This window comes from Convolutriloba macropyga, chromosome 6 (assembly GCF_964194025.1).
Source record: "Convolutriloba macropyga chromosome 6, txConMacr16.3, whole genome shotgun sequence".
Taxonomy (NCBI): domain Eukaryota; kingdom Metazoa; phylum Xenacoelomorpha; order Acoela; family Convolutidae; genus Convolutriloba; species Convolutriloba macropyga.
In genome coordinates this window covers 58,372,641-58,383,410 of record NC_134473.1, presented here as the reverse complement: position 1 = coordinate 58,383,410, position 10,770 = coordinate 58,372,641, and the positions used below count along the sequence as shown (strand labels likewise).

Genomic DNA, 10,770 nt, shown 5'->3' with positions numbered 1-10,770 from the left:
TTTGGTTCATTTCAATAGCTTTGTTTCTCTAAATAACTGGTGCCTGACTTTCTCTTGGCAAGATAAATTTTATCATTTCATTAAACCATAATTAAAAATTTTTGTTACAGAAAACATTTTTCACCTTCAAAACTAAAAAGTAATGCCTCAAATGTTGCGTTTTGGAAAATTTGAACGTACGGGAGATTTGTTCGGAAGTGATAAAATTGTGATACACGTGTTATTGGGCTTTAATAACTTTTATTCGAGTTCCAGTCCAGTTCTTTGCTTCTCTGCCAAACTGATGACGCCATCGAATTCGTCCAGTTCGTTTTCCATTAGTCTTTGTTTTACAAAACTGAAATTTCATTATACCGGAACTTCCTTTTAGTTAAATTTCCATAAAATCTGAGCTTAAAATTCTGGCTACTCGCTAGAAATTCGCTTGATTACTCGCTACAAACTCTGACAACCTGTAATGGTTCTAAGTACAAGTTCGTGCTATAAATTGTTAAATTGTCGACAATGAAGGAAGCCAATATTATCTGACTTCCTTCTAAATTCCAATCAGTACGTTGCGAGAGTTCATAGCCTTTGAAAAGAGATCTATAATGAGGAAACAACTCAAGCTGTTGATTATCATTTAGTTGTTGTTTGATAAATATCAAGACCTTTAAACTGATATTTCCCCATGAAGTGATAGTTGTCAGTTCAAATCACAGTTTATGTATGTACTGCAGCGACCTGAACGTCTATTTTTCGCCTCATTACTTGTTAAATTATATACTTTGGACACATAAATTACTTGGCGTTAGATTATTGTTAACGCTTTAAAATTCTTACATTCAACCTTTACATTTGTGAAATTTAATGATGATGTTGATTTTTAGTCGAGTTGATTCACAGCGTCAAATCGCCACAATTCTTGCTCAACTCAAAATTGTAAATTCGACAAGATCTTATTAAATATTTTTGCCCAACGCCGATGGGTAAAATGGTCATGTAAATTGAACGCGTAAACCCACTTGAGTTTAAAAGTTTTGTAATCTTCTAAAATGTGCTATTCAGATTGGCGATTTCTTAATCAAAGTTCACGGAAAAACGTTTTGAAGTATTTTTTTTGTATTAAACTTATGTGAACTTTTTGCTGCTTTGAAACCCACTTGGGCTATCGCTTGAATCATTGTACAAAACCCATAATTTATTCACCACTTCGTGTCTAATTCTTTATTTGTATGCAAATTTTCTGACTAAGATATAATTTTTTCTTCCAATTCTAATGAAAAATTCTTATTGGCTATTTCCTCCTTTTCAAACAGCTAAAGCGTCAATTGTATAAAAATGAGGAAAATATCACAGCCATGGACTAAAATTCCCTTTCCAGTCTACTTTTGAATGGAAATATACCCCACCCTGCTCTTTAAAAATTCTCCCACCGCCTTGTCAAAACAAACAATAAAGTAATTAATTTTCAATCTATCTCTTCTTAGTAAAATGAAATATTGAATTGAATTTTGGGCGCACCAATTTATCTGCATCCGAAGTTATCCTCTTTAGGTTTTCTGTCTCACTTTGGCCCCGTTGTTGCAGTTATTGATTGATCTTTATTCACGTATCTCTTTATCTCGTAAGTTTTTTAATGCCATTTTGGTTACTTGAAGGCATTATAAACTGATCCAGTTTTTCGTTTGGCTCTCAAAAGCTTTGATATATGATTTTGTTCAACATTGAACGCTAAAATTTTCAACGGCAAATTTGAAATATCTCAAGTACAATTTTGCTGATTGCTAAAAAATATTTTAGTTTTGATTTTGCATCAATACAAAAAAAATCAAATTTTAATCTTAGATTTGAAGCTTTAAGTTGAATATTGAAACTACTTAATTGGACAATTTATTCTTTCTTTTGCTCTATTTTCTACATCTTCGTCCAACCTTGAATGTTAAATTTGACTATTTACTGGCCAAAAGTTGTCTGGTAATCGCAGCAGAAAAACATCAAGGTTAATTCTATTTTTGCTTTTTCTCGTAATTAGAGACACCTTTTTGTTTTCTGATCAGAAGAATAAAAGACAACCCAGCCCACCCGGATATCCCCGAAATTTTAATGGACAATTTCCTCTATCGTCTGTGACCTCTGAATTCTCTTTCACCCCAGCCAATTTGAATGACGTAGACAACCCTGGCGGCAATTCTGATATCAGAGTTCACTTTATTTGCAATTATCTTCTTTCGTTGATAATTTTGATCTTGAAAGGAAATTACCAACTACTGTATGGCAATCGGCTGTTTGAAATTTATTACCAACTGTTCAAAATTGTAATAATTCAACAAACAATTGCTCTCCCTTTTTCAGCTATGACATTGATTTAGAAAACTAAGTGTGGTTATGATTATCCACCAAAGTGAATATAAATAATTTTTCCAATACTCACGTCGACTTGTCGATAGACGCCTCGGATATTTAGGAACCCTTTGAAAATCAATGATTGATTGATCAGTTGACTTTGCCGATCTGCTGTACATCAGCTAATTCTACTTTGTTGGAAAATTGAAATAAGGCAGTTTTGTAATCATTTACGTTTAAAAGAAAAAATTGTCTATTTAATTTATCTATTTAATTTTATCTTTAAACCCTTTGTCACGTTTTCTCATATTCTGTTCTATAAACTTTATCGACAAACTTTGCTTGAAATAAATTTTTGAACGTAGCATAAAATGTCTCAAAATATTTCCATTTACTCCAATCTGTCTTCGATGTATTTTTTTGAGTTTTGTTTCACTTATTTCCCCAATTACGCCATTAATACAACCAGTCGTCTGTCGAGTGAGGAGGGGGCGAGGATGTTGTCGGATTGTGCCTCCCTGATTGAAGTGATCCAATTCTGCACCATCTGGTTCGACAGGACTAGATCTCTCATCCTCTCAGTCGGATTCCTCCTCAACCTGGTCGTGTTGGCAGTCCTCTTTGCCAGCAGTCCCAAGTCTGCCTCGGATGTCTACTTGATGAGCATCCTAGTGGGAGACCTCCTCATCTGTCTCTCCACTCTCGTCTCCTCTCATCTCTCTCAAGAACTCGGAGGTGTCGTCACTTCTGTCCTGGCTGAGATATTCGGAAATCTTGGTAAGACTCGCATGACGCTAATATGTCACTATGTCTCTGGTCATGGGCATGAATCATTTTCAGAAATTTCTTTCAATTAGGCAGCTTTCATATTCTATGCGGTTAATCGACCAGAGTAATCACTAAACTTACAGAAAAAGAATCATTGGTAAAAAAAAATTATGTTTAATTTCTCGACCGAATTTAAAATAAAACATGTTTAAATTGCTTGATGTCTACAAATGAGATGAAACTTGAAGTACCTGGACAAGGATCTACTAAATCTTGACAAATCATGGAAAACTCGGAGGTGTCGTCACTTGACGACACCTCCGAAATCTTGGTAAGATTCTTGAGAAGAGAACGTCAATGTATGTACAAACTTGTAAACTCTTTGCAAGAAATTCAAGAAATCAGATCCTGATAAGTTAAACAAGTCAACTTCCAGAATCGTACTCAAAATAAATCAATGCTTGGAGGTTCGAAAAAAAAGAAATAACAAGATAAAAAGGAATGTCCGAAAAATTTTGTTGAGAATTTTTTTGTAAATTTCTATCATGCGATTTCCGTATTGAAGTAGGCAATTAAAAAAGCTAAAAAGCGGAAATAAAACATACTTTTTGTTCTTCAAAAAGAACAAAACACGAAGAAAGATAATTACGTTGTATTGTCTTAGATGTTTACGCAAAAAGCAATAAATATTAGGAATTTCATGATTCCACATTGACAAAAATGATAAATTCTTAACGAAAGAAATCTAAAGAGGCTAACTAGTTTAAAATTTAATTGAAAAAGAAAAATCACAAGCATAAAAAACACTATAGGATAATTAATCAACGGACAAACTCAAAAATGTGAAGAAAAATTTCACGAAGTTCACAGAATTCATGTTCATCCAGTTTGCCAAACGTTGATCAACTGCAAGTTTTACACAGGAATGGTTTCTTGCTATCTCACCTGCTTCAGAGACACTTTGGACTTGCAAAACGATTTATCAAGATCTTAGCAAATTGCGCCAGGAATTGTTCCTGGCCCATCTGTATAGGATTTTGTCATGGTCATCCACGAAATGTCTTGTTAAGATCAAATGTCTTGTTATCAACATCTTGTTAAGATAATCCAAACTTTGAATGAGATATCAAGATCTTGCCTGATATTGCCAGCTGTTTCAAGTTTGTTTGGGTCGTCACACCAGATGTGAGCATGCTATAACGATATCTGCAAAAAACTTGTAACTATTCTGTGTTGCACCCCCTCCCGCTTAGTGGGGCATACAAATTATACGCCCCCGGTCACCTTGCTAAATTATTAAAGAGTAACTTGCTATATAACAAGAAAATGGAAGGTTCGGTAATGTGAGTTTGCTCCTATTGTTCTGACGCTGAGCATCCATTATTTTACTTAACTGTGTATCAACGAAGATATAGAAATATACACAAGTAGATGTTTGTGTTAAAAAAGTTGTTACCAAGCTAAACTACTGAATTAAACATATAAACAATGCCGCACTAGAGAGTTCAAGACGTTTGCCGTTATTAAGACTACGAGACAACACAAACAACAAAATAAACAAACCACAAAAAACATATAATGCAGAACTCAAAATCTAATTTTAAAAACACATAGTAGCAAAAACAAAATACTATCAGATAGAATCTGAACTACAAAAATTAATTGTCCTCAAAATCAAAGCATATGGGACTTGTCACTAAATGAAATATATAACCAGTTGAGAAAGAGAAAAAGGGGCGAACTTAAAAAGAGCATCGGATTTTAAAAACCAAATAACATCAAAAACTCATTCAAATCATCAGCTTTTAACTAATATATTTAATTACAAGTTCTAAAGTGATATGTTTCTGATGAAACTAAGCTATAGATCAGGTATACAAAATAACAACAGGTACTGAAAAAGAGAAAATTTTCAAAGAATTTGCGAAAACGTTAAGTACTGAATTCATTAACGTCATCAGCTGCTTTGTTAAAAGTTTATATTATTTTTTCACATGTTTTCTTAATACTAACTCACTTAACTCATAAGTGTAAAGATGTATATGTTATTTTCAGTCTAATTTGAAAATCAATGGCTATTGTTATAAGCAGGAATATTTTAAAGGACAATAGAGAGAAACTCCAAAACTGACCACTCATAAAAATTTTAAGAGAACGCAAAGTGACCAAGATACACAACAACGGTTGAACTAAACAAAAGGTTGAATTTTAAACTACAAGTAAGACGATGGGACCTCTCATTGATGAGAATAAGTATCGAGCTCACAAAAAGAAGAACACAAAAGGAAAAGTTCAAAAAACTCTAAAAATTTTGAAAACAATTTAAGTCAAAATTATCCAAAATGTTTGGCGACCGACTGACAAAATTGAATAACTTCCTTAACCACGTCTATTCAGAAGAAGCTACATAGACTTTTTTTAGTCAGATTAGTTTTACGTCTACTTAACAAACAAAAATAACAGGCAAAACTATAAACTATGAGAAACTTTTAAAAAATGCAAGAGAAATCTGCCGAAGTATTTAAAAAACAAGGTATTCAGTAATAAATTTAAATAAAACAATTTGATTTACTTTTCAGCAACAAAGGTTACTTCAGAAACATCAACTATTAATAACTGATTTACAAAATTCGCTATATTTAAAAAACTCTTACTATCAGAGCTTTTGAAACCAGTAGCTTTAGCAAAATACATTAAACACGTTAATTTTTATTTTAATTGGAATAAATCTTTTTAGATCAGAAAAAGAGGCAGCAAAGGCCTTTTGAACACGAAAGAAAAACCTACAGGCAAAACCAAAAGTTCCGTAGAAAATTGGCAGAATGAAGTGTTGAAGCCAGTAAAGCCATAATTTTTTGCTACTAACTGACTTTGTGCCGAACAAATTCTCCTGAATGTCAAAGGAAATTTTCAATTTACTTATAGGGTTTTGTCTAAAAGGGACCATAATTTTGTTCAAAAATCTGAAAATAAAAAAATTCGTGACAATTTTTTGGCATCTGAGTCATAAAACTAATCATCAGAAATCAAAAAAACGTCTAACCACGCCTTTTTGAGTCATTTTTAAGCATAATGGACCTGACATTTCTGGCAAAGACCTAAACTTTCACAAAAAGAGTTTAAAAAGTGTTGAGGTGCAAGCTTTTCTTTTCGAAAAAGTATATTTGCGAAGTCTCAACAACCATTAGGTTTGCATTCAAAGCGTCACTTAGGCACACTCAATGTTCTTTTGGAAGCCAATTGAAATTAGGAGGATTGAAATTTAATGATTGAAATTTATATAAGTGGCAAAGACAAATTACTAGAAACTCTCAATAATTGCATGCGAAACACTAAAATGCGATTAAATAACGGAAAACACAGTGTCCAAGCCATAAAAGCCATGAGCGATGTTTCACTGAAAACAGAAGAAATGTTCCTTTAGCCAAGAAGGTTGTTCAGTTTTCATTTATATAATTTTGATTGGAAAAACTGATGGCCCCCAAAACAAAACGGAAAAAGTCATATAATTGTGAAACTAAAATAAAATAAAAGCTCTCATATAAGAAATGATTCATTTAGATTGTAAACTTACCGATAAGACAAAATTTCAGTCAGAATCGTCATGAAAATTACCGTAGTTCTAAGTTTTCCCGAAAAACCATATAACGATAGCGGTGAAAAGTAGTGAAAACAACCTAGAACTGCTCATCTTTTAGCAATGAATGCGGTGAAGGTGGTGAGTTTTCGTAAGATTTGCGGTTTTAGTAGTGATAACTTTATTTTCTCATAGTTAGAATTCTTAAACTAGAATTTCTCAACTAGAATTCTTACAAAATGTAACATACCTTTTGAATCTTCACCTCTTTCATGTCAATCACTTTTGATTGCTCTGCGCCGCAATCCACTCACTTCTATTATATTCTTTTTGAAACCAAATCAGATTCAATAGTTTTATGGAATACGTTGAATTTTTGTAGAGCAAGCAATTTTTAGCTATGAAAACAAAAATTTCACCGCTAAAGTCTTACAAAAATTTGCCGCAAAAACTGTACAATGATTTATACAGTGGATTGAAGTAAGATGTGCAGTTTCTTCTCATCACTTTCACCAACAAAAATCTAACTTTTTTCTAAAGAAGTTGCACGAAAAAGTCTTGATATTTTCATACATAGATGATCGCGGAATATGAGTTTGGATTGAATTCAATAACTACTTGGTCTGATTAAAAAACCTTTTAAGCGGTAAAGTTTTTTCTGGCCGCTTCTAAATATTTCAACTCAAGTCTTACATAGTTCAATTACAAAATTGAATCGATATAAAGATGTGCAAACGGAATGGGGAAGCTTTTTACAGCTTGCGCTTTTTAGCGCTATAAACTTTTTTTGCCGCTTTCAACGCAATTCGCTTGTATTCTTGCATGTTTTTTGCAATATTTCTTTTGTTGTAGATATTTGGTAATTTTAGCGGTATATTTTTGTAAGATTTGCAATTCTTAGCGGTGAATTCTTTTTTTGACCGCTACACCTTTCACCTTTCTTTTCTTATCTTACAACTTTTTACCGCCTTCACCGGAGTTTTTACATTTTTAAGCAATTTCTATTGTTGATACCTCGATCCGGGACAGTACCTGAAAAAAATATTGATCCGCGGAATTACAAAGCACCAAGACTATAATTTGGAGCTGCCAGTGAACCATGCTGCTTTGAAGCATTTTTCATTTAGAATGGTCGTTAGAATGCAGCTAGAGTGGTAGTTAGAATGCAGATGCGGCTCCATACTATTCTTATGTGGTCTGTAATCATTAAGGTTGGCGGCGTCAGAAAGATGGATTTTCACAAGATTTAGGAAACAAACCACCCCGGAAAACTTTGGTATGAAGAAAACGCTGCTTTCTCTGAAAGAAACAAAACTTTGGTAACTGACGTGAACTAAAAAAAAACGTTGTTATACAACCTTTCTAATTTTATTTTAGCTGCTATTCTTAATATGGAAGGCTATGACTGCCAGCAAACACAGAACGTGCTGAAAACGATTCAAATTCTGTTCTTTTTGAAAGTGTGGTTTTGAAGGAACGCTATCGAGCACTCTAATCTATGTTCAAGTAATTTCTAATCTATTTTTCTGGAGGAAAACTTCAGAATTGAAGATCTATAAAGTTCAAAAATTCGTAAATGCAATCCACATTGAAGGTTTGCAGTTTAAGACCAGATTTGCATCTGCAGACAATTTGAAAATGATTCCGTTTTGGTTTTTTTAATCCTTTTGCATTGCAACGAAATCTTTGAGCAAACTGGGTATCCATATATGTTTTTTTTTTGGTTTTAAGTTCAAAATAATTGTGATCACAAAAATGAAAAATATCTTACTTTAATTGAATTTTATTTTTGGTAAAGAAAGAATTTGGTCCGATGCAACCACAAAAATGTTCCAGTGCCTATTACTTTTCGGACAAATTTCTTTGAACTTGAAATAAAATAGTCCAATAACTGAAACAGTTTTCTTTGATTGGCTTAATAGACATAGGTTTAAAGTTATTCCAAAAAAATTATGCGTCTAAAAGCAATTACAAAATCCATAGCCTCAGCTGATCATCGTTGTGCAAAGTATGCACCAGTCTTGTAAAAAAATTTTTGAAACAAAAATAATGGATAACGTTTCTTGATATATAAGAGTACTCTGATATCTCGTAACGTAGCAGTATTCATTTTGACGTCAATCTGAACTTGGAAGGAATAATTTATGTATACACTGCTCAAGGCGAAACATTTCAAGAGAGATACCAGACTTTCTTTGTGGTGCTGTTCCAAGTACGTCAGTTCAAATACTGTTATGTTCAATACAGATTTCAGTGAACAACTTCAATTCATCTACGCTAGGCTTATTGTGCAATTAGCCAGTTCACTGTCAATAGACTGATTGGTGGCAAGTCAATATCCTGCTTGAAAATAGTCAACCGTCAGACGCTTGATGGTGACATTTAAGATGAGCTATGGTACGCCCAACGAGATAAGGTGATGAGATATACTGCCTAGTACCACATTCCCCCCGAAAATGATTTTAGTGAAACTAAATACGATAGCCTGAAAGTTAAATTGTTAACAAAGTTAAAGTATAAATTAAATATAAGCTCATGAATGATGTTAGTAATAATAATCAAATTTGTGATGCAACTGATCAATGAAGGATAACTATGCTTCAACGAGTTTTATCCTTGCTCTCCAACGAGTTTTATCCTTGCTCTCCAACTAGTTTGGGCGATTCTACACTAATCACAGCTCATGTGTATGTAAGCATCTTTCTTGTTCTTCGTTTTCTGCTTCAAAGTTAACATCCTGTGCGGCCTTGTTTGGTGCTGTAGTGTCATTTGATGTCTTTGCATTAGGGGAAGGCCGGGTGTTGCGTGTTGTCGGTTCTGATGGTGGAAGGTGAGATGACGGTTTTGATGGTCGAAGGCGAGGGTCTATGTGTTGTCGGAGCCATCGAACCGGGCAAGTTTGTTGCGGACACTTGTGATTTTTCTCGTTGGGCGAGTGTCTGTGTTGATGTGATGTTGCGTTCATCAAATTCGTCGGATTTTTTTTGGCTAATAGTTTGAGTTCATCATCTTGTGATAAATTTAGAGAGTTTGCGCGAGACCTTTGGAAAGTTTGCCTCTTTTATGCGTGTCACTTTAGTTTTGTTTGACCTGTTGCTGGGGTCTCGTGCTGGTTGTTGTTCTCTTCTCTCTCGAATTGGTTTTTTATCTTTAACTTTCTCGCACAGCTCCTTTGCAGGGCATTATATTTTGTTGAGGAATTTAGCATGTTGATTGCGTACAGACTTCAAATCCAAAAAAATCAAAGAGAGGGTTTCGGCGTTGAAATGGGGTACCAAATTTTGCGAACTCTGTTTTATTTAGCACTGAGTCTTGTTGGCAAAGGGGTTTTACTGTGAGCTTACTGTCAGTTGTTTTTAAATGTGCGGCGCTCTCCGGTATTGCCTCATATAATTCTTGTAGGCGTTTTTTTGTTTCTTGTAGCTGCAATGGTCTTACGTGCGAGCTGGAGTTGTGGGCTGGATAGGGTCAGTGGTTCGTTGAACGTAAAATAAGGTTGTCTGAAGGGGCGGTGTATTTTGTCCTTGTCGTTCCCAGTCACTGCTAGTTTTTGAATCTTTACTTGTCTAACTTCAACGTCGCTGTAGATGTCCTCGTTTAGCCATACATGCCTGCTAATGAGCTCCTTGTCCCCAGTGACTTTGTCGTCTAAACAGGTTAACATTCTGTCCAGGTTTTTTCAATCCGGTTTGGTTCTTAGCTAAAGCCGAGTTCCACTTACTCCCGCAGTAGGCGTCGAACAATTTGAGTATAGTTGCTTTTTTTTCCCACAAATATTATGTTCGAATGAAATTCGCGCTGTTGCTTTTTTATGTTGAACGATCACTGCTTACCCCAGTCGATTCCGAATGGTTATCTTGCAAGGTTCTGGCAGATTCTGCCAGAATCTTGCAAGATTATGCATAATCTTGCAAGATTTCTGCCAGAATCTTGCAAGATAACCATTTTTCTGCCAGAATCTTGCAAGATAACCATTTTTCTGCCAGAATCTTGCAAGATAACCATTTTCTGCCAGAATCTTGCAAGATAACCATTTTTCTGCCAGAATCTTACAAGATTATCATTTTTCTGCCAGAATCCTCTAGTATATCCACTTTTTT

General features: G+C 34.3%; 1 protein-coding gene across 1 annotated transcript in view; it reads left to right on the top strand.

Annotated features, from left to right (window-relative positions):
- The first annotated feature begins 2,626 nt into the window (after positions 1–2,626).
- LOC142341078 (uncharacterized) overlaps positions 2,627–10,770 on the top strand; it is an 86,731-nt gene continuing 78,587 nt past the window's right edge. Inside the window, exon 1 of the mRNA XM_075391940.1 lies at positions 2,627–3,102. Coding sequence (XP_075248055.1) covers positions 2,697–3,102 — 406 coding nt within the window. The 5' untranslated portion in view covers positions 2,627–2,696. The remainder of the gene's footprint in view (positions 3,103–10,770) is intronic.